General features: G+C 43.6%; 1 protein-coding gene across 7 annotated transcripts in view; it reads left to right on the top strand.

Annotated features, from left to right (window-relative positions):
* Positions 1 to 24,398, top strand: part of myo6a (myosin VIa) — a 100,289-nt gene that overhangs the window by 5,459 nt on the left and 70,432 nt on the right. For all 7 annotated transcript variants that reach the window (XM_029754380.1, XM_029754375.1, XM_029754365.1 and 4 more), the window contains exons 2-4: positions 15,989 to 16,123; positions 22,907 to 22,976; positions 23,257 to 23,330. In XM_029754380.1, coding sequence (XP_029610240.1) covers positions 16,007 to 16,123; positions 22,907 to 22,976; positions 23,257 to 23,330 — 261 coding nt within the window. In that variant the 5' untranslated portion in view covers positions 15,989 to 16,006. The remainder of the gene's footprint in view (positions 1 to 15,988; positions 16,124 to 22,906; positions 22,977 to 23,256; positions 23,331 to 24,398) is intronic.

Below are 24,398 nucleotides of genomic sequence, written 5' to 3'. Positions count from 1 at the left end.
ATTTTCAAATATTTTACAGTTACAGTTCAATTGACTGATTTTTCTTTAGGGCCAAATGAATTTACTTCATAATCTATGAATTTCACATGACTCGGAATACAGATATGCATCTGTTGGTCAAAGATAAAAAAAAAATTTAAAAGGTGAGGCGTGGAGCAGAAAACCAGTTAGTATCCGGTGTGACCATTTGCCTCATGCAGCGCAACACATCTCCTTCGCATAAAGTTGATCAGGCTGTTTGTGGCCTGTGGAATGTTGTCTCACTCCTCTTCAATGGCTGTGCGACGTTGCTGGATATTGGCAGGAACTGGAACGTGTTGTCGAACCAGAGCATCCCAAACATGCTCAATGGATGGTGACATGTCTGGAAGAACTGGAACGTTTTCAGCTTTCAGAAATTGTGCAGCAAACTGCTCGCCAACATGATGCCATACATGTTGTTTGCCATTTTCCTGGTACAGTTGAAACTGGTATTCATCCATGAAGAGCACACTTCTCCAGTGTGCCAGTGGCCATCAAAGGTGAGCATTTACCCACTGAAGTCGGTTACGATGCCGAACTGCAGTCAGGTCCAAGACCCTGGTGAAGATGACGAGCATGCAGATGTACTTCCCTGAGACGTCTTCTGACAGTTTGTGCAGAAATTCTTAGGATGTGCAAACCCACAGTTTCATCAGCTGTCTGGGTGGCTTGTCTCTGACGATCCCAAAGGTGAATAAGCTGGATGTGGGGATCCTGGGCTAGCATGGTTACACGTGGTCTGCGGTTGTGAGGCCGGTTGGACGTACTGCCAAATTCTCTAAAATGACTCTGGAGGTGGCTTATGGTAGAGATATGAACATTCAGTTCTCTGGCAACAGCTCGGGTGGACATTCCTGCAGTCAACGTGCCAATTGCACACTCCCTCAACTTGAAACACCTGTGGCATTGAGGTGTGACACAACTGCACATTTTAGCTGCCTTTTATTGTCCCAGCACAATGTGCACCTTTGTAATGATTGTGCTGTTTAATCTGCTTCTTGACATGCCACAACTGTCAGGTGGATGAATTATCTTGGCAAAGGAGAAACATTCCTGTTAGTGAGCATAAAGAAATGAGTGCACAAAATTTGAAAATTTGTTTGTACCGATGGGACATTTCTGATATCTTATTTCGGCTATTGTAAAGTGTTATTCCCATGTTTTATATTTTTGTTCAGTATTGTATTTATTAGGGTTGCGGTATCATGTTAAGGTAGCAAAACATAAAGCTGACTGAATTTCTTGAGGAAAAAAGTTCTAATGTTGGAACAAGCAGCCTTATGTTATCACCCTGAGTCACATGTTTCTTTTCCAGGCTATAGTACCGTAAATTCCGGACTATAAGCCGCAACTTTTTTCCCAGGCTTTGAACCTCGCGGCTTAAACAATGACGCGGCTAATATATGGATTTTTCCCGCTTTCAGTTTTTTTTTTTTTTCTAAAAAAACAAAAACATTCTGTGACGTGCTCAGTTTGGCGGCATGAAGCTTTCATTAGACCAATGAAATTGCCGAGCGGGTTAAGGTCAAACAACTTTTTTGTTTACTGTTTAGATTAAATCGAGCGCTCTCAAACTTCATCATTCTGATTACGGTAGTCATTTTGTCACCCTCATCATGGCAAAGACACGGAGAAATGCATATGATGCAGCTTTCAAGTTGAAGGCGATTGATCTGGCTGTTGGAAAAGGAAATAGAGCTGCTGCACGGGAGCTTGGTCTTAATGAGTCGATAAGACATTGGAAACAGCAGCGTGAGGAATTGACTCAGTGCAAAAAGACAACTAAAGCTTACTGCAAATGTATTTTTTGTTACAAGCCATGTTTCGTTAAAGCCTGTGTAAAGTTAATTTGTTTCAATGTACCGGTAGGCACCTGTGGCTTATAGACATGTGCGGCTTATGTTCAAAATAATATATATTTTTTAAATTCAGTGGGTGCGGCTTATATTCAGGTGCGCTTAATAGTCCGGAAATTACGGTACACAATATTTTACATACAATACTTTCAATGGAGCAAAGAGTTTAGTCTGCTTTGTTTTCCTTTATGCCATGGAAAATCCGATTATCGCAATACTGGTATCGTGACAACCCTAATTAGGATCCCCATTAGCTACCACGGCAGCAGCTGCTCTTTCTGGGGTCCAAACAGGAATAAAACAATGCATCATAATACAAGACATTGCGTTTGTACACGTTTACATTGCTCCAATATTACAAATGTATTATATTGATAAAATATTTACAATTGTCTCTCCATAGTCCATGTGGTTCCATGAGGTGTTTTTATCAATTTAGTTTTTTATTTATCAAGTTTTACTTCTAGCTTGAGTTACTCAAGGTGGAAGAGTTCCATGTAGTCGTGGCTTTATATAGTACTGTGCATTTCCTAGCCTCTGTTCTGGACTTGGGGATGGTGAAGGGATGGTGTAGGCTATGTATGGGTAAAGCTTATTCAAGGCGAACTTTGACCCATATTATTCCATCCGCTCCGTTATCCCAACCCTGTGACATAAAAGAGAATAATAGACCAGCGCTTTTTCGCTTTTAATTGAGAGACGTTTTTTTTGGTAATTTTTCTACACAGAAACATTCTGTTTCTATAGAGCAGTGGAAAGTTTTGCCTCGCCCATGGGATGAGCATTCAGCATTCACTTATTATATATATTTTTTTAAATCAGCATTTACCTACAGCATCCATTATTCACATGTCTCTATCGCCTTAAATCATGTATAGCTTTTTACTAAACTTAGCTCTCCACTGTGTTGCTATCCATCCTGTACCGCTGCTGATACTCAACTAGTGCATTTAAGAAACACAGTGGGATAAGCAGCTTGGGGCCTCCAGACTCTACTGTGAGTTTGTCGGTCTGGGTTTCCTGGGCCTACTGTGTGTGTGTGTGTGTGTGTGTGTGTGTGTGTGTGAGAGAGGCCACCACTGTTTCCCTTCCAGTCCCATTGGGCTCCAGTCAGTGTCTCAATGTGTTTTTCCATGTTCTCTTTAGCTGGATAAGATTGATGGCCTCTGGGGGAAGTGGGGACTCCTCTCCTGGTTCTTTGGTCGGCAGTGTGCCTATGTTGCTGTTGGAGTGTCTTCCGACCGTGGCGCCACTGAGGCTTCCACTCTATTCATTGTGGGCGTCTGTAGAGTCTCTGGTCCCAAACGGCACCCTATTCCCTAGTGCACTACTTATGGCCAGAGACCTATGGCCCCTGTCAAAAGTAGTGCGCTTTTAAAGGGAATAGGGTGCCGTTTGGGATGTGCACATAGAATAATCAGTGGTGTTCACACAGCAAAGAGATTACTGTACGCCTGAAAAGACAAGATTGTGGGGAAGAGATTTTGTCTGTATGTCTCGAGGGACTGGCGGTAGAGGAAGTTATCTTAGGGGTTAGTTAACAAAAGACCGACTGCACAGACAGGGCCCCAGTGCTGTCTCGTTTTCAGTGAGCGGAACCCTTATTTGAGTGAGCCACACCAAAATTAGCCTATGCATACAGTATGTCAATGGAAGATTGGCATGACTCGTTGTATGCGACGATGGAATCAATGATGATGGCTCACGACTCGAGAAGCATGATTGGAAATAAAATACAAGAGAATGCGTACTTTTAATATGAACTTGAATAGTGATGGACTTCTTGCTGGAGGAGTTGAAATGCTCCTGGAAGCTGTGGTGCCGTAAGGCTGGGCACATTTAGAAGTGAATTGACACTGAACATGTTAAGCTCCTTTTCATTGTTTTACTGATACTTTAATTTCTGGTAATAGTGTGTGATCTGTAAGCCACTCTGGCCATTTAGTCAGTTTGTTCATAATACCAGTGGATGTATCCTAGATCTAGTGCCGTGCAATGACGATCAAATCCTCCCGTCTATGCTTAGGCAGAAATGCTGCTCAGTTCATTAGGGGAGAAACATTTTGCTAATCTTTTTGTGGATTAAAGTTGGGTTGAATTTGGACAATTGTTATTTAAAGTGCTTTTGGAAAGTATTCAGGCCCCTTCCCTTCTTCCACATGTCACGTTACAGCCTTATTCTAAAATGGATTAAATAAATGTTTTTCCTCATCAATCTACACAAATTTACCCCATAATGACAAAGCGAAAACAGGTTTTTAGAAATGTTTTGCAAATGTATACAAATAAACATACCTTATTTACATAAGTATTCAGACCGTTTGCTATGAGACTCAATTGAGCGCAGGTGCATCCTGTTTCCATTGATCATTATTTAGATGTTTCTACAACTTGATTGGAGTCCAACGGCGGTAAATTCAATTGATTGGACATGATTTAGAAAAGGCACACACCTTCTATGTAAGGTCCCACAGTTGACAGTGCATGTCAGAGCAAAAACCAAGCCATGAGGTTGAAGAAAGTGTCCGTTGAGCTCTGAGGCAGGATTGTGTCGAGGCACAGATCTGGGGAAGGGTGCCAGGTTGCCAAAACATTTGTGCAGCATTAAAGGTCCCCAAGAACACAGTGAATTCCGTTCTTAAATGGAAGAAGTTTTGAACCATCAAGACTCTTCCTAGAGCTGGCCGCCCAGCCAAACTGAGCAATAAGAGAAGGACCTTGGTCAGGGAGGTTGACCAAGAACCCGATGGTCACTCTGACAGAGTTCCTCTGTGGAGATGGGAGAACCAGAAGGACAACCATCTCTGCAGCACTCCACCATCAGGCCTTTATGGTAGAGTGGCCAGACTGAAACCACTCCTCAGTAAAAGGCGCATGACAGCCCACTTGGAGTTTGCCAAAAGGCACCTAAAGGACTCATACTATGAGAAACAAGATTCTCTGGTCTGATGAAACCAAGATTGAACTCTTTAGCCTGAAGTGTCGTGTCTGGAGGAAACCTGTCACCATTCCTACAGTGAAGCATGGTGGTGGAAGCATCATGCTGTGGAATGTTTTTCAGCGGCATAAACTGGGAGACTAGTCCGGATTGAGGGAAAGCTGAATGGAGCAAAGTACAGAGTTCCTTGGTAACCTGCTCCAGAGCGCTCAGGACCTCAGACTGGGGCGACGGTTCATCTTCCAGCAGGACAACGACCCTAAATACACAGCCAAGACAACCCAGAAGTGACAAGTCTCTGAATGTATGGGACAAGTCCCAGAATGTCCTTGAGTGGCCCAGCCAGAGCCCGGACTTGAACCCGATCGAATATCTCTGGAGAGACCTGAAAATAGCTGTGCAGCGACGCTCCCCATCCAACCTGACAGAGCTTGAGCGGATCTGTAGAGCAGAATGGGAGAAACTCCCCAAATACAGCTGTGCCAAACTTGTAACTTCATACCCAAGTAGACTCGCGGCTGTAATCGCTGCCATAAGTGCTTCAACAAAGTACTGAGTTGAAGGGTCTGAATACGTATGTAAATGTTCATTTATTTTAAAAAACTAACATTTTTAAAAACCTGTTTTCACTTTGTCATAATGAGGTATTGTGTGTGTGTGTGTGTGTGTGTGTGTAGAACAATTTTTATCCATTTTAGAATAAGACTGTAACGTAACAATGTGTAAAGTCAAGGGGTCTGAATTCTTTCCGAATGCAATGTATGCCCAACACCTCTAAACAACTGTAGGAAATAGGAATTAGGCCCTATAGGAAGGAATTGATTCGAACCACTAGACCTGTAGAATTTGTCCAATGTTTAACTTTTAAGTTGTAGAGTCCCTCCGAGAACCTTTTTAATGGTGTTAGACTTGAGGAAGATGATTCTTGTCAATCTTTAAGCTGTGTAACAGGGGTTGTAGGTTGAAGTTAGGCTTTAGATTCACTGCATCTGCTGACCTCATCAAAACCAAATTCACTGGACTGTGAGGGAGATCACAAAATGGAGTCTCTAGGAATGGGGGGGGGGGACTCAGGAGGGGAGGAGATTCCTGTCCACTTCAATAGCAAAAAGCTGGTAATCTTCTTATCCTTTTACACTCCTAGTTTGGGCAAGGCTTGGCTTTAGGAGAGTAATGCTTCAGCTTTTGTACAGTTGCCTATACTGGGTCAATCACTCACTGGGCACACAAACTGGAGAAATGTTGTCAAATTGAGAACATGAGCAGTAATGCAGGCCAAGTTCAGGTACTGTTGGCTACCTCCTGAGTTTTAAAACCCTTGTTTAAACCCTAGACTCACGTCTGGTGAGCGTGACCCTAGTAGGCATGACCTTCCTAGACCAGACCGGCTGGAACCAGGATCAGGGAACTACTCCTGCTGAGCCTATGTCAGCTCCAGTTAACAGGGCATGGATGAAAGCCCTATTTCTGACCTGCAGTCAGGAACCATCAGTCAGGAACCTTAGAATGAGTCTACCAGACCAATTGTCAAGGTTAGATGTTTCGAACCGGTTCTACTCATTCTATTTCTATGGGTGGAACCCTGTCTGAGGAAAAACATTTCTGTTGTGTGAGCATGACAGTGAGAGATTTGAATTCCCTCCATAGTTCTAACAAGATGTATCCGTAAGGTGTTAACTTAAATCATTATGCCCTATAGTTTCAAAACCTGTTTTTGTCCGGTATGTACAGACTGTGTTCTAGGGCAAACCGACGCACCCTTCAGGGCAGGGAATCCATACTTTTATAGTTTCTCTCTCTCTCTCTCTCTGGGACATAGGTCATGTCTCGACAAACCACCACCACCACCTGACTGTTACAACTTGCATCACGGAGTAAGAGAGGGAGTTATTAAGCATGACATGGTATTAAAGTACACACTAGTCTGCTGGTGTAGACCTCTCCCACTCTGAGCTCATACCACCATTAGCTTACATTTTGCAGGCTGCAATAATTGATATATCTGATAACCAATCATGTTAAACAGGAAACGATAGTTCATACCATTTAATATGCTGTATTTCTAGAGCTAAGCATAACCATAGAAAGGCTGAGTGTCATAGAAATGGAAAGACTTTGCAGGCAGATTCACAAGGCTTTGAAGGCTCAGCTCTTTTGCTCTTCTGGCACATTCAACACAGCCTCCAGGCCCATTGTTTCTGAACCCATCACAGGGTTTTGTGTTCAGAAGCGGTTGTGTCCCAAATGGTACCCTATTCTCTGTATAGTACACTGCTTTTGACCAGGGCCCCTAGTCTCTGGTCAAAAGTAATGCGTAGGGTAACATTTGGGATGCAGCCTCTCTTTTTGTCTCTTCACCACGTGACTTTGCTTTACCGTGACAGTAAGCTCTGTGTGCAGCGGACAGTCCAGACAATACTCCAACAATCCTCTGTTTTGTTCCAGCTGTGGCAGTGTGAAGAGTAGGCCCAACATGCATAACTCGCAGCCCATTCAAACACTCCCTCTCAACTCTTTCCTCTGCTAAGGTAGCAGTGGCTTTCTTTTAGAATGGAAAGGCCACAGTCTGCCTTGATCTCCAGCTCCTCTTCAGAAACACACAAGGAACTTCAACCAGCAGCTGCTTTTGGCCTGAACGTTCAAATGAATATCACTGGTTAACTCTCTTCACAGAACTGTCCCTTTTTAAAAAAAATACCATTTGGTTAGAGTGAATAGGCTTGGCTATGTCTCCCAAAACACACACACACACACACACACACACACACACTTCGTGGCATCCTCCCTAAGCTCTTCTCAACTCCCATATTTGCCTCCCTCTGTTTGTCAGATTGTGGCATCCTCAGAAGAGCGAGAGTAGCGTGTCCACCCACTCTGCGAAAATGTGCTTTGGAGATTACATAAAATGTCAATAAAATACATTTTACCAAGACACACATGATTTTCATGTTCTGAATCATGAACATTCTCGTGACCCCAACCATATCACATTTTGTGATTAACAGCCAATGTTAACTTTTTTTATTTGAGTCTATAGCAGTCAATGGAAAAAGATTCTAACATACTGACCGCGTTGCGTGCTTGGTTCTATTTGAGACGCTCAACACGCTGCAAGTCCTGCCTCTCCCCATTTCCTCCTCATGGGTTTTTAGGAGCATATGCCCACGTGGGTGATTGAAAGATGAACTGAGGCCCACACTCCAGTTGGTTGTGGTAATGCACCTCAAAGTTGGTTGCCAACCGCCATATGAAGACTAGAGGAGGAGTGGTGACTAGAAACTAACTCAGTTTAACGTTACCCTTTTTATCTGTGGATTCATTGTCGGCGTAGAGGACATTGTGCATTTTAGGTAAAATAAACCAATGTTTATATATTCCAGGACAAATTAGCTAGCAACAGCAAGCTAGCTAGCTATTTCCATAAATGTTTAATACTTTTTCAAATGAATATAGTTGGTTCAGAGTTTGTTTTGATATTTCATCCTGCGTGTCCTGATCGTGTCTGTGGGTGGACAAAATCAACATGGTGCACACAAGTGGTCTGGTCAGCATGTGACAGTATTTATGATTTGTCTTAACTCACAATCAAACATTTTTTTTAATGTCGGGCTATGACTGTCAAATGCAAATTAGTCTCACATGTCTCTTATCTCTACCCAACTGATGAGATGGGTGTGCTTAATGAATGTCGGCGCTTTGCAAAGTCGGGGCGTGGTCAACAGTACGCACCTCATCTCTGCAGACGAGAGCACTGAATCCAGCTTCACACAGATAGGAACTGGCGAAGGGTACTGTGAGTTTTGATGCTCAGAGGGAGACTGCAGGGTATTCCCTTTGAATCAGGTATCAAAACCCCTCCGTAGTGACCCGTGAATGCGTTGTCTGCAACATTCGGTCACATGGCAGCTCGAACAGCTGTTTTATTTCACTTACCAGCATGTCAACTGAGCCAGGATCACAGTCAAATGGATTGGGAAGTCGGTCCCGAAGTGCTCTGCCAAACGTTGGTAAGCAGTCCTCACTCGTGTGGGACACTTGCTGATGCTGTTTTCTTTCAAAAGCATGGTTCCCTTCTGAAAGACGTCCTTTCAATTGAATCGGTCACTCATCTGTAGAATGTTTTTGTATTTCCCCTGCATGCTTGTGTTCAGTTCATTCAGTTTCCCAAATGTGTCTGTTACATAGGCAAGAAGACATTATTTTCATTACACAGTCAACCAAGTCTTTTTTATTTTATTTTTACATGTTATTTTTTACATCCATTGTGAATAACAACAGTTCCTCTCTTAATGCGAAAAATCTTTCCAACACGCCCTCTCGATAACCACCAAGCCTTGGCGTGTAGCCTGTTCACCGTGAAATAGAACATTGTCATGTTCTGATCCCACATCTCCAGGCATACATGCAGTGGATGTGGTTTGTCGTTTACAATCGAAGTTACCTGCTGTAGTAAATCTCAGTTCTGTGATAAGCGCTTGCCGACAGTTGCTCTCGTTTATCATACAATGCGTCCATATGACAGAGGGAGACACCATTCATAAGTAGAGTGCAGATGCCTGCCCGCCGTCCCACCATAGATGGATCCTCACCTGGTGCGGAAGCCCACCATTCAACCCCTTGGGATCTGTTTTTCGTCAATATAGCCACGCAGCACACTGAACATCCCCTGTGCCGTTTCATGCTTGTGAATTGTGAAACCGAACAATATTTTCTTGTGAATAGTATCCCCCGACATGTATAGAAAACACAAGTCAATGCATGGGCGTCTTAGCCTCCCTCACAGTTAACGTCCATTTGGAGAGCATAAGCTGTGGAGTTTTTGACTTGTTCAGTTGATTGCCAGCAATAGCATCACTTCTTTAAGTGTTATCTGACAAGGGTATTGCTATGAGTTTCTGTGCCTCTGCCTCCCCACACATTAGTTTTACCGTATACATTTTGGGCGGTAATATGAAAGTCTCTGTCATAGTGTGTCGTTTCGGAGCGGGCCTAGCCATGAACTGTAGGAATGATTCAAGGGCAACGGTCAAGTGGCCTTTTCCCATTGGTTGGTTTAATTGTATCTTTTAGATTTGAATAATTTTCATTAAGGTTAACCAGATTTACAATGATTTTGAGACACACACACACACACACACACACACACACACACACACACACAGAGTCTTTGTATGTATTTCTGCAACTTCATTTTCATATCATGCGAACCCCTAATTTGGGAACTCCTGCTCTAACATATTAACATTTTATATCCAAAAAGTCAAATTTTTGTTAACTAATATATCTGATTAATAAACAACAAGCTCTGGCAGAACGGTGCAGATTCCTTGCCAAAACCTTTGAGAATTTTACATTTTGTGGTTGTGGGCTTCCAAGATACTTTGGGGTCAGTTGACATTTCACGTGTACACACAACACAATCGCTGATGCAACTGGTTCATCATGATGACATAATGCTGTGCTAACTCTGCATGACGGTAGTGCATTTGTTGCTGCTAATGTACCCGACTCCAGCTGGGCTCATGACAGTAAAGCAAGATTTTGTGGTTTAGTTAGGCTGAACAACACGTCAACCCTTAAGTTCCCATGTCATTTTCTATGTTGTATGCTGAGCTTCTTTGAGTTCGGCCTATATTTTGAAGAGGGAATGTTACTGAGAAAGAGCTGTGCGTTGCTCAAGTTGTTCATGTCAGAACCAATTACTGGCTTTGATGTCTTCCTCAAATTTCTCTGCTTATTATGTAAATTGTAAGAGACGTGGGCTGATAAGCAAATAGCTCCTTGTTACGCAAGCATTGTCCTAGTAGGTGTGTCGAGCCAGCGTGTCGTGCCCCCCCCCCCCCCCCAAAAAAAAAGATCCTGTGAAAAATGTCTTTAGTTGCCAGGCGTTTGCCCGGGCGCCGTGCTGGGGTTGCCATGATGCAGCAATACATCAAAGCAGGACTTTGTCTGCGTCTCAAATTGCACCCTATTCCCTATATAGTGCACAACTTTTTATTTTTATTTTTACCACAGCCATATGGGCCAGGCTAGGCACTAGTCCTACACAGGGAATAAGGTGCAGCACTTGTCACAAGGCCAGGCAAATAAGTCTCTGCGTGCCCTTTCCTCTGCCCAGGGATTGGTAACATATTTTCTTCAAATGCACATTGCTCAACCTATTTCAGATGTGCCGGAGTGCCTTTACATTAGTTTACTGATCAATGGAGCTGTGAAGATTGACTGGCATACCTAAAGTGCGTTCAGAAATCTTTTAATTGACTGCCTGAATAGAGTATCAACTCGTACTCGCTCCAGAACGGCATGTTGAAATCACATGATCAGGCGTGACTCTATTACTGTTACCATCATGCAAACGGAGGCTGCAACCCAAATGGCACTAAATAGAGTATTGGGATGCAGACAGAGTTCGATGGCTTCGATCACTGTGTTTACTGTCCCCTCGGTTATCAGGAGGGAGGAATTGTAGTCAGCCATATGTGATATCTGCCCGATTTTTATCATGTCTGTACGCTAGACTGATGGTGTGAAGGACTATCATTAACAGCTGCATCGGAAAACGCCATTCACAGATGTGCAGTCAGTGCTTGGTTTGCATTTCTGATTTTAATTTCACATGCCAATGGATGTGATAATGAGCATGTATGATGTATGCCAGTCAGCCCTGTGATGGGACTCTGACACATACAGAAGGAGAGCTCGTTGCCATAGGACCTTAGTTTTAGACTACGAGCTACAATGTAACCACAATTCTGCTTGTGAACACATGGGCCTACATGCATTTTTAGGTGCTCGTTGAACCTTCAATAATTCTGCTCAAGCTAAACTGTCAGATGTTGCAGTGTGTAGGCTTCCGTGGGTGGGTTTCAGGTTCAGTCTTGCCTCGTTCTGCATGGCTCCCCAAGGCTCCAGTGTCTTTCCATGTCATTTCAGCGAGCCATGACGCCCACCATCTTAGATTTGTCTGAAATTGTTTCTGTAGTTGGAAACATAAGAAGTATTACAGAAACATTATTCTGTTGAATTATAATTTGATTTCTGAGAAATTAAGCTAATTGATTGCACCCAAATTAGCATTTGTATTTATAGGATTCATATATGACAGCTGTGGTTTTGTTGGACATTGTTTCAAATGCTAACTTTTTTTAGCATTTGTGTCACATTCATTGCAAGAAAATGGTGCCTATATTAGAATTTTCGCGCTTCATATCCAAGTCATCTAAAGTAACGTTGTTACACAATCCATTTTTTTATACATTAGGATGATTTGGACATGAAGTGTGTAAATGCTCATATAAACTTAGCAAAAAAAAAAGAAACGTCCCCTTTTCAGGACCATGTCTTTCAAAGATAATTTGTAAAAATCCAAATAACTTCATAGATCTTCATTGTAAAGGGTTTAAACACTGTTTCCCATGCTTGTTCAATGAACCATAAACAATTAATGAACATGCACCTGTGGAACGGTCGTTAAGACACTAACAGCTTCCAGATGGTAGGCAATTAAGGTCAGTTATGAAAACCTAGGACACGGAAGAGGCCTTTCTACTGACTCTGGAAAACACCAAAAGAAAGATGCCCAGGATCCCTGCTCATCTGCGTGAACGTGCCTTGAGCAGGATCCCTGCTCATCTGCAAGGAGGCATGAGGACTGCAGATGTGGCCAGGGCAATAAATTGCAATGTCTGTACTGTGAGACGCCTAAGACGGCGCTACAGGGAGACAGGACGGACAGCTGATTGTCCTTGCAGGGGCAGACCACGTGTAAAAACGGCTGCACAGGATCGGTGCATCTGAACATCACACCTGTGGGACAGGTACAGGATGGCAACAACAACTGCCCGAGTTACACCAGGAATGCACAATCCCTCCATCTGTGCTCAGACTGTCCGCAATAGGCTGAGAGAGGCTGGACTGAGGGCTTGTAGGCCTGTTGTAAGGCAGGTCCTCACCAGACATCACCGGCAACAACGTCGCCTATGGGTACAAACCCACCGTCGTTGGACCAGACAGGACTGGCAAAAAGTGCTCTTCACTGACGAGTCGCGGTTTTGTCTCACCAGGGGTGATGGTCGGATTTGTGTTTATAGTCGAAGGAATGAGCGTTACACCGAGGCCTGTACTCTGGAGCGGGATCGATTTGGAGGGTCTGTCATTGTGTCACAGCGTCATCGGACTGAGCTTGTTGTCATTGTAGGCATTCTCAACGCTGTGCGTTACAGGGAAGACATCCTCCTCCCTCATGTGGTACCCTTCCTGCAGGCTCATCCTGACATGACCCTCCAGCATGACAATGCCACCAGCCATACTGCTCGTTCTGTGCGTGATTTCCAGCAAGACAGGAATGTCAGTGTTCTGCCATGGCCAGCGACGAGCCCGGATCTCAATCCCATTGAGCACGTCTGGGACCTGTTGGATCAGAGGGTGAGGGCTTGGGCCATTTCCCCCCCCCCCCCCCCCCCCCCAGAAATGTCCGGGAACTTGTAGGTGCCATGGTGGAAGAGTGGGGTAACATCTCACAGCAAGAACTGACAAATCTGGTGCAGTCCATGAGGAGATGCACTGCAGTACTTAGTATTTGGTGTGGCCACCAGCTGTGTTGACTGTTACTTTTGATTAAGACCCCCCCCCCCCCCTTTGTTCAGGGACACATTATTCCATTTTAGTCATGTCTGTGGAACTTATTCAGTTTGTCTGTTTGAATCTTGATATGTTGATACAAATATTTACACATGTTAATAAGTTTGCTGAAAATAAACACAGTTTACAGTGAGAGGACGCTTTTGTTTGCTGAGTTTAGGTACCATTGAATTTGTGACACAAATGCTAGAAAGCATTTGAAAAGTGCCCAACAAAACCAAAGCATGGATTGCTGTCATCTTGTCCAGGGTAAGGAAACCAATACGTGTTTTGGGTGAACTATCACTTTAACAATGTTTGTGGGGGAGGGGGGGGGTTCTTCAAACTTTTTTTCACAATAGCAGGAGCAGCGCCATCTAGTGTTCAGAACCTAGTAATATTAGTGTTGGAGGGAACATAAATATAATTTTCTCTGAATAGGGGAAAAATAATTAACTGAATACATTTTACACAGGATGAAGAAACAAAATTCAGAGCCGCAGCTGTGTACTACATGGGTGACTGGACTATTTTTTTGGGGGGGGGGATTCCTCATGTCTAAGTCATTGTTAGAAAAAGGTTTGGTCCAAATTGGATGTTAGGTGCTATATTTAGTGAAATATTATATGAATCCTCTAAATTAAGTGCCAGTTTGGGTGCAAACAATTCGATTAATTTCTCAGATCAAATTATTTCATCAAAATGCTGCAAGAATCTTATGTTTTCTAATAACAGGAACGATTTCGTAACAATCTGAGATAGTGGGGGTCAATCTTGTGCTTTTTGAGGTGGAACGACCCTCCAGGCAGTTCTAGTAACACATTTGCTTCATGTGACTATATTAGACTACTGCATCAGCAAATCTTGTGTAGCAAGCTATTATGGACAGACAAAAGAAAATAGTCTTTATAGACCTAGTATTTCTGATGGAGTTAGCCTATCCCTCTCGAGTACTCATTAGCATGAGGATGTGATGTGTAAAACTTATTAGGGCAGGTGAATTTTACAGCCCAGCCAATAAGTTACTAGCGACCTTTTGACTGATGTTTTGTTATGCCTGATTGGATAAAGGGACATTTCTGGAATCATAGTGAGTCCCTTTTGTAGGGTAATGTGGAAAGCAGACTCGGCTCTTGGCACACGGCTGAATTGATAGAGGTAATGAATGAATGAAGGTCCCTACTCATTCCAGGGTTTTTCTTTATTTTTACTGTTTTCTTCATTGTAGAATAATAGTGAAGACATCTAAACTATGAAATGTCACATAAAGGAATCAAAAAAAGAGTTAAACAAATGCAAATATATTAGATTTTCTTCAAAGTAGCCACCCTTTGCCTTGACAGCTTTGCACACTCTTGGCATTCTCCCAACCAGCTTCATGAGATGGTCACCTTGAATGCATTTCAATGAACAGGTGTGCCTTGTTTAAAAGTTAATTTGTGGAATTTCTTTCCTTCTTTTAAGCCAATCAGTTGTGTTGTGACAAGGTAGGAGTGGTATTCCAAATGTAACCCTTTTTGGCAAAAGACTAAGTCCTTATTATGGCAAGACCAGCTCAAATACGCAAAGAGAAACGACATGAAGGTCAGTCAATCTGGGAAAACGTGCAGTCGCAAAAACCAAGCGCTATGATGAAACTGGCTCTCATGAGGACCGCCACAGGAAAGGAAGACCCAGAGTTACCTCTGCTGCAGAGGATAAGTTCATTAGAGGTACCAGCCTCAGAAATTGCAGCCCAAATAAATGCTTCACAGAGTTCAAGTAACAGACACACCTCAACATCAACTGTTCCGAGGAGGCTGTGTGAATCAGGCCTTCATGGTCGAATTGCTGCAAAGAAACCACTACTAAAGGACACCAATAAGAAGAAGAGACTTGCTTGGGCAAAGAAACACAAGCAATCGACATAAGACCGGTGGAAATCTGTCCTTTTTGAGTCCAAATTTGAGATTTTTGGTTCGAACTGCCGTGTTTTGTGAGATGCGGAGTAGGTTTCCTACCGTGAAGCATGAAGGTGTGATGGTGTGGGGGGGCTTTGCTGGTGACACTCTCTGATTTGATTTAGAATTCAAGGCACACTTAGCCATGCTGGTTATGTGGCAGCTTCATTAAATAGTACCCGCAAAACACCGGTCTCAACTTCAACAGTGAAGAGGCGACTCTGGGATGCTGGCCTTCTAGGCAGAGTTGCAAAGAAAAAGCCATATCGCAGACTTGCCAATAAAAAGAAAAGATTAAGATGGGCAAAAGAACAGACACTGGACAGAGGAACTCTGCCTAGAAGGCCAGCATCCTGGAGTCACTTCTTCACTGTTGACGTTGAGACTGGTGTTTTGCGGGTACTATTTAATGAAGCTGCCCGTTGAGGACTTGTGAGGCGTCTGTTTGTCAAACTAGACACTAATGTACTTGTCCTCTTGCTCAGTTGTGCACCGGGGCCTCCCACTCCTCGTTTTTGTATTGTGTTTTTTTTCCTAAATTGAATAACTGTTTCATGGCTTTAGGAACGTGAACAGGCCTCTAACGGTCCCCTGTTTCTTTCCTATTGTTGCAGTGCTCTTCAAGCGGTCCAATGGAGGATGGGAAGCCGGTGTGGGCACCCCACCCAGCAGATGGGTTCCAGCTGGGGACCATAGTGGACATAGGAGCAAACAGCTTGAGCATCGAGCCGCTGAAACAGGGGCAAAAGGTAGGCTATGTCCAGCAAATATACACACAACCTCGCGAAAACAGACGTCCATCGCTATGACATTTTGCACATAGAGAATTTGTGTAATTGTGGTGGTGGCCATCAGTAGGCAGGTTTCTATTGCACCAGGTTAATATGACGACAAGCAATGTCCCCCCCCAAAAAACATTGACATGTTTTTTGTTAACTGCAGCTATAGGATAAATGCTCTAAAGATACTTTTTTTTGTAATTTTTTTTTTTTTAATCTGTTCGACAGGTGGATTTGTTTTTAACTTTATTGTGACAAATTATGATGATAAACTGTTTTTTGAATAACTTATGATTGACAAGGGGGGGGCCTCCACTCCGCAATTTATTTTAAAGGTGTACTGCTTGTTAAATCTTGTCTTAACATTCAAGAATGCCTGAATTGCTTTTCTGGATGCAAGTTCCACCATCCAATTATTTCAGATCTACATGAGTGCAAGTTTCACCATGGCACTGACTGTGGTAATATTTTGAATATTGCAAATATTTGATGGGGGAGGGGGCCACACCTGAACTCATCTTGAGGGGCCGCAGTTGCTAGCGGGTCTGCGTGCCTATTTTGCCATTGGGCGTAGAGAAATATTTGCAGGTATTAACATGATAAGAGTAAAACTTACTAACAAAATCATATATCTTACCGATTTTATATAAAAAAAAAAAAAAGTTAGTCACTCAATTAGCCCATGTCAGCTATCAATTACTGACATAACAAGAGAAACTACTGATGCATAACCAAATTTTGAAATTGCACCTTGTGTATTCTACTATTCTAACTCTCAACAGTAAGTTGAGACCCCGACTGAGTTCCTAACACTGTTCCATACACATTCTGCGTAACCGCAGCATTCAAACAAGGCTGCAATGAAAACTAACGGGACTGTAGAATCTGTTGGCATCAACATCCGGGGTGGGAACTACATTTCTATTCAAGTGTTTATTGACATGGTAATGGACCAATGGTATTGGAGAAACTATGAGAAAACGGACCCCTCTGAAGCGGTACTTTTACGGCACGCGTTCTGCTGCTCATTGCGTGCCGTACAACCTCTTTCCACCAGGAGTAGCGCTTCTCTCGCAGAATAAAAACAAGAAATGATCAATGGTGAGTTAATTACTCGTGAGTTCATCAAGAGTTAATTCAATCAATAGTCAAATGTTTGCGTCATCGCTGCGAGCCATCGTGACTCTCAAAAGCCGCGACAGCCACGGTTTACTTGGAAGGTAACTTTAGCGCTGACCTAAAGCACCCTACTCAAACTCGCACACAAACCTTCAAATAGGTATGTAATGAGACATTATAGAATCTCTTTATAGGGTTTTATTTACATTTTTACAGGTGATAAGTTGGAGAAATCCCCGCACAACATACCTCCCCCCTTTTACTATCACTCAGTAGCCTTCGCTTCTCCCTCCGCCCTTTTTAACAAGACCTGGCGGAGCTCCATTGCCTTTTTCAGTCCTCCATAGACGGGCAGCATTAAGGTGTCATTTATTTTGCTGGAAAGGCGAGAAATTGTGCTTTAAAATGGTATTCATATTATAGTTGACCTGGAAGTATTCCATTTTTGGGGTGCTAAAACAAGGTCAAATGTACAGAGGTTTGCTAGCTAGCGTTTTATCACACTGTGTATACAATAAGATCATGATTAGGTGAAAGCTGTCAGTCTATGACCCCTTATTGATGTCACTTGTTAAATCCAATTCATCAATGTAGATGAGACAGGTTAAAGAAGGACAATTGAGACCTGGATTGTGGATGGGTGCCATTCAGAGGGTGAATGGGCAAAGGATTTAAGTACCTTTGAATGGGGTATGGTAGTAGGTGCCAGGCACACCGGTTTGTGTCAAGAACTGCAACGCTCCTGGGCTTTTCACTCAACAGTTTCCCGTGTGTATCAAGAATGGTTCACCACCCAAAGGACATCCAGCCAACTTGACATGACTGTGGGAAGCAATGGAGCCAACATGGGCCAGCATCCCTATGGAACACGTTCATGCCCTGACGAATTGAGTCTGTTCTGAGGGCAAAAGGGAGGGGGGAGGGGGTGCAATGGCAAACTCAATATTAGGAAGGTGTTCCTAATGTTTGGTATACTCAGTGTATATGCATGTTTATATATACAAAGTATGTGGATTTGGCTATTTCAGCCACACCCGTTGCTGACGGGTGTATAAAACCGAGAACACAACCCTGCAATCTCCATAGACAAACATTGGCAGTAGAATGGCCTCACTGAAGAGCTCAGTGACTTTCAACGTGGCACCTTCATAGGATGCTACTTAAGTCAGTTTGTCAAATTTCTGCCCTGTTAGAGCTGCCCCCGGGCAACTGTAAGTGCTGTTATTGTAAAGTGCACTCGTCTAGGAGCAACAACGGCTCAGTCGCGAAGTGGGTAGGCCACACACGCTCATTAAATAGGTTTCCATAGCCGAGCAGCCGCACACAAGCTTAAGATCACCATGCGCAATGCCAAGCGTCAGCTGGAGTGGACTAAAGTTCGCTGCCATTGGACTTTTTGAGCAGTGGAAACATGCTCTCTGGAGTGATGAATCACGCTTAACCGTCTGGTTTGTTGGATGCCAGTAGAACGCTACCTGCCCGACTACATAGTGCTAAGTGTAAAGTTTGGTGGAGGAGGAATAATGGTCTGGGGTTGTTTATCATGATTCAGGTTAGGCCCCTTAGTTCCAGTGAAGTGAAATCTTAAAGCTACAGCATACAATGACATTCTAGAGGATTCTGTGCTTCCAACTTTGTGGCTACAGTTTGGGGAAGGCCTTTTCCTGTTTCAGCATGACAATACCCCCGTGCACAAAGCGAGGTCCATACAGAAATGGTTTGTCAGGATTGGTGCGGAAGAACTTGACTGGCCTGCACAGAGTCCTGACCTCAATTGGAACGCCGACTGCATGTCAGGCCTAATCACCCAACATCAGTGCCCGACCTCAATAATGCTCATGGCTGAATGGAAGCAAGTCCCCGCAGCAATGTTCCAACATCTAGTGGAAAGCCTTCCCAGAAGAGTGGAGGCTGTTACAGCAGCAAAGGGGGGGACTAACTCCATATTAATGCCCAAGATTTTGCAATGAGATGCTCGATAAGCAGATGTCCACATACTTTTGGTCAAGTAGGGTATATATTTTTAATTTGGGGGGGGGGGGGGGCAGGGAATTGATCCGAGGGCCTTCAAAAGGGGGGCCGTCAGTTGCCGATCCCTTGCATAAATGGATAATGGAAACACTTCAACCACTTTTATTTGACACTAGGTTTTTGTAAAATAGTTTAAAAATTATTTTCACCTACAGTCAATTGTCGCATCTAACTTTTTAAAAGTCAACCAGAAATCGCTGGAGAAGTTAATGGAAACCTATCTTGTCACGAAGACCCTCCAATAGCTAACATACTAGTGAAACATCAAATCTCCCAGAGGCTGTAGTTTAGTCGTTTATAGATACTACCGTCCTCCACTGGCACAAAATGAAGCCCCGGTATCTGAGGTAAAGTGGCTCTTACCTGGTCAAGTAGGCTTTCCCTTCGAAGCCCCCGTCACTGCTAATTCACTAGATAATGTATTACGCTAAAGCTCTTGATGTTAGCGAAACCCAGTTTCTATGGTAACTCGTACTTCCTTGTGTGGCTTTGTCATAAAGTGAACGTCCTCCTCAATTTGCTCACTTATAGTGTTTACATCCGGCCCATAAATCATCAGACTCCGTCAGATCTTTTATTATGAAGGAAGCTGTGTGTGTGTGTTCCAGTCATTTGTAACGGATGTGTCCATTCTCTGGCATTTATGGTCCGTTCTGTGCTGTAACAGGCAGTCTGAGGGGCACAATGTGTCTTCTGTCCCTGCAGCAGCCAGTTAGTGCCAGTCTACAGTTCCCTTCCTCCACGTCCAGCCCGCTCAGAGCAGCAGCGGCGTACGCAGCCTGGCAGACCCCCTGAGGGGGGACGTCAGGAGAGGGGCTGCTCAGTGCATGACACCGTGTCACTCACACACACACAGCCTGAGCCACAATGGCCGACTCTGTGGCCCACAACGTTTGGTAATGTGTCCCAGACTGGGGCTGTGTCCCCAATGGAACTCTGTCCTATATAGTGCACTCATTTTGATCAGAGCCCTGGTTGAAATTGGTGCCCTATAAAGGGAATAGGGATAGTTTTTTTTCACTGTTTCGCTCTGCCTTGGTGCCTGTGAAAAGAGGGAGGAGGGGTGAGGGACGTATTTAAATTCAAGGGGGCATTGCCTCACCGTGCCTCACTCCCCACCTCCCTCTCCTTTTCCTCTTGCCTTCAGTCGCCTCACGTGACTCAGTGCTTTGGAATCCTGCCAGTTTGGGCTCTGAATGTAGCATATGCCAGTGCGGGAAAGAATAAACTGACTGTACGTCACCTTGGCATCTCCACTCTTGGAAGTTTTAAAACCTTCTTGCAGTGCCTCTATTGGAGACACTAAGGACATCCCAAATAGCACCCTATTTCCTGTATAGTGCCATACTTTCAAAAGTAGTGCACTAAATAGGGATTAGTGTGCCAATTGAGACGAAACCTAAATTGCTGGCCCAGAAGAGGAGAGGCCAACAGGTCCCCATGGCCCACAGGAGGGAGCTGGCTCCGGCTGGATGTGTCCCAAATGGCACTCTGTCCCCTACATAGTGCACTTCTTTTGACCAGAACTCTGGGCACCTATGTAGGGAATAGGGTGCCATTTGGGACGCGATGCTGTCTGGCTTGGCCTAGCTAGCTACACACATTGCAGCCCGCCTGACCCGCTTACTAGTCTAAGGTCACCCCACATACTCAAAAATATTTGTTAAACATGTACATTTTTTTTCCCTGGTGAAGAAATATTTTTGCCACATTTGGAATGGACAAGGTAAAATTGCAGGAGGCTTTTAGCTGGTGCTGTGTTAGGGGCAGGCCAGGAGAATGTAGCTCTAACTCCAGGTGGCATTCTGCCTTCTCCCCTACCGTTTTTACCCGTTAAACTCCGCTGGGATTGTAGTTCACATGAGCTTTAATGTTTTAGAAACGTCAATCATCGCTTGCGATACGGCTTTCAAAACAGCATATGGCACTTATCTTTCATCAGCGAGAAAGAACCCTTTTAAATAAAAAAGATACTTACTGTAGCAGTTATGCACAGATCCATAAGGCTGTGTGTGTCCATATCTGACAACTACACTTCAGTAGTTACGCTTGGAGCACACTAGATGGCTAATTAGCACAGGTGGTCACCTCTGTCTTCCCGTAAACAAGCGCTGTAACATTGGGATATGGCCCGGTGGGAACACTAACCCTATAAAGGTGTGTAGTAATTTAAAAGTGTTTTATATGTATTTTTAAAATATTTTCTCGCTGATATGAAAGATACCTTCCTTATGTTTCTAAAACAGAAGTGGTGCGTGTTAATGTTCACAGCAAGCGTCTGGGCTCTTACCAAAACTCCCTCGGTCAGAAGATCCCGTCGTCAATAGGCGCTAAAGCAGTTGGCGTCTATGACTTGGGTAAGAAGAATGTATCCATGCAGAAGGAGAAAGGTGCAGCCAGCCATCTTTCACTAGCTTTGGTTAGCCAAGTAGCCCACTGTGTTTGTTCATAGTTCCATGAACATGAATGCACTGCATATCTTCAGAGACTATTCACACACCTTTACCTTTTCCACGTTTGTTGTTTTACAGACTGAATTAAAAATGTATTCAATTCAGATGTTTAGTCACTGTCCTACACACAATACCTCATGTCAAAGTGGAATTATGTTTTTGAAGTAAATTAAAAGCTGAAAGGTCTTAAGTCAAGTATTCAACCCCTTTGTTATGGTGAGCCTAAATAATTTCAGGAGTAAGCATTTGCTTAAGTCACTTAATAAGTTGCATGGCCTCACTCTGTGTGCAATAATGGTGTTTAACATGATTTTTGAATCACTACCTCATCTCTACCCCACACATAAATAATTGTAAGGTCCCTTAGTCGGGCTGTGGATTTCAAACAGATTTAACCACTAAGACCAGGGAGGTTTTCCAATGCCTCGCAAAGAAGGGAACCTATTGGTAGATTGAATAAAGAAAGCCATCAACAAGGCTAAACTGCTAGTGCTCCCATAGTACTCACCAGATGTGTTTTGTTTACCTTAAACACATGCTATGAGTAACACCAGCCTCACAACTCAAGCCCTGCCTATGGGAACATGTAGCTAGCACTATTGTTTGTCCTGGGCCATGCATGTGTACTGATAATGCCGGTGAATAATGCATGGTGGCTGTGCTCTGCGGTGAAGGTGCTGACCGACAACCTTGGGCCTGAATAGGGGAGGGGCTGCAGCTTGCAGCCAGCCTCCACAGCACCTCACTAGTTAACTCCCAGATCCTGTTTCTATCCTCACTCCAAATAATTCATTGTCCCTTGACTTGTCACTCACGGCTGCATACGCCAGGGTTTTTTGAAGCAATGGCGTTCTGAACAGTCTGTGTTTTGAGTGGCCGTTGGGAAACGTGGGGATTGCGAGAAGAACACGTTGACAGACTTAAAAAGGTTACTGACTTATATTTTTAGAAGCAGGCACATTGAACGGAATCAAAATAGACTTAATGGGTTTATTTACTCGTGTGTGTCTCTCTCCTTTGCGTTATTTGGTATTTTAGGCCACATACTTTTATGTACTTCGTGACCTCCTCTTCAACTTTAATACATTAGAAAGAGAACAGCATGGTGAAATGATTGAATCCTGTTTTCACGTCCATCTTGTTTTGACAGATCTTTACGGCCCAGATCAACCAAGTGTTCCCAGCTGAGGATGATGTCAACAAACATGTGGAAGACAACTGTGAGTTTACAGCACAAACACTGCTATTGTTTTACCAGAAGTCTGCAGTCTCCAGTACAAGGTTTTTATGTTTCTTACCATCACATAAAGTTTCCCTAATGGGCACCTAAGTGGTTTTGCAGCACTATATGAAGTAATGAACTGAATTACAATCATAAAACTGTTACCCCAAAAACATCCACTGAGGATTTAGGGATGCCATTTTGTGACATTTGTTCTTGTGTTTTCCATTTTGATCCATCCTCTTCTTGACAGCTTGTGATTTACTGTTGTTTTTCAGGTTCTTTGATGTACTTGAATGAAGCCACTCTATTGAACAACATCCGCGTGCGGTATAGTAAAGACAAAATCTATGTAAGTACTTTATAACAGACATAACCTGTATTTACGCTACCGTTCAAAAGTTTGGGGTCCGGTGCACAACTGAGCAAGAGGACAAGTACATTAGTGTCTAGTTTGAGAAACAGACACCTCACAAGTCCTCAACTGGCAGCTTCATTAAATAGTACCCGCAAAACACCAGTCTCAACATCAACAGTGAAGCGGTGACTCCGGGATGCTGGCCTTCTAGGCAGAGTTGCAAAGACAAAGCCATATGTCAGACTGGCCAATTAAAAATATTAAGATGGTCAAACGAACACAGACACTGGACAGAGGAACTCTGCCTAGAAGGCCAATTTTCACCTATGCTAACATAACTGCAAAAGGGTTTTCTAATGATCAATTAGCCTTTTGAAATGATAAACTTGGATTAGCTAACACAACGTGCCATTGGAACACAGGAGTGATGGTTGCTGATTAATGGTCCTCTATGCCTATGTAGATATTACATTTAAAAAAATATATTCAGCCATTTCCAGCTACAATAGTCATTTACATGATTAACAATGTCTACACTGTATTTCTGATCAATTTGATGTTATTTTAAATGAACCATTTTTTTTTTTTTTGAAGCTTTTATTTGAAAAACAAGGACATTTCGAAGTGACCCCAAACTTTTGAACGGTAGTGTACATCCTGCTGTCTTCCCCATCAGTCTTGTTCCAACAGCTGAACAGGTTGAACCAGCAGGGGCAAGGCCGATAGAACACCCACTCATTATCATGCTAAAGCCCTGTCACCTCAGCCACTTCTGTCTCTCTTCACCTACTGTACTTTACTACATGTTGTGGTGTGTTCCCTCCCTGATGGACAGCGTGACGGCCTTATCATTGTCACTCTGGGCTGCATGTCAGGTGGCTGATGGGAGCGAGGGCAGTTACATTGACGCGCGCACACACACACACCGCTATAGCGCGTGTCACTGGAACTACCCTCCCACCTGACTGGCAGCCCAGAGTGACAACGACAAGGCCTTCACGCTGTCCATCAGGGAGGGGACACAACACATACACACCCAGACACAGCTAGCTCTTGTCATCA

The sequence above is a fragment of the Salmo trutta genome, chromosome 1 (assembly GCF_901001165.1).
Source record: "Salmo trutta chromosome 1, fSalTru1.1, whole genome shotgun sequence".
NCBI lineage: Eukaryota > Metazoa > Chordata > Actinopteri > Salmoniformes > Salmonidae > Salmo > Salmo trutta.
Note: the sequence above shows the minus strand (reverse complement) of the source record. Positions and strands in the feature narration are given on the sequence as shown.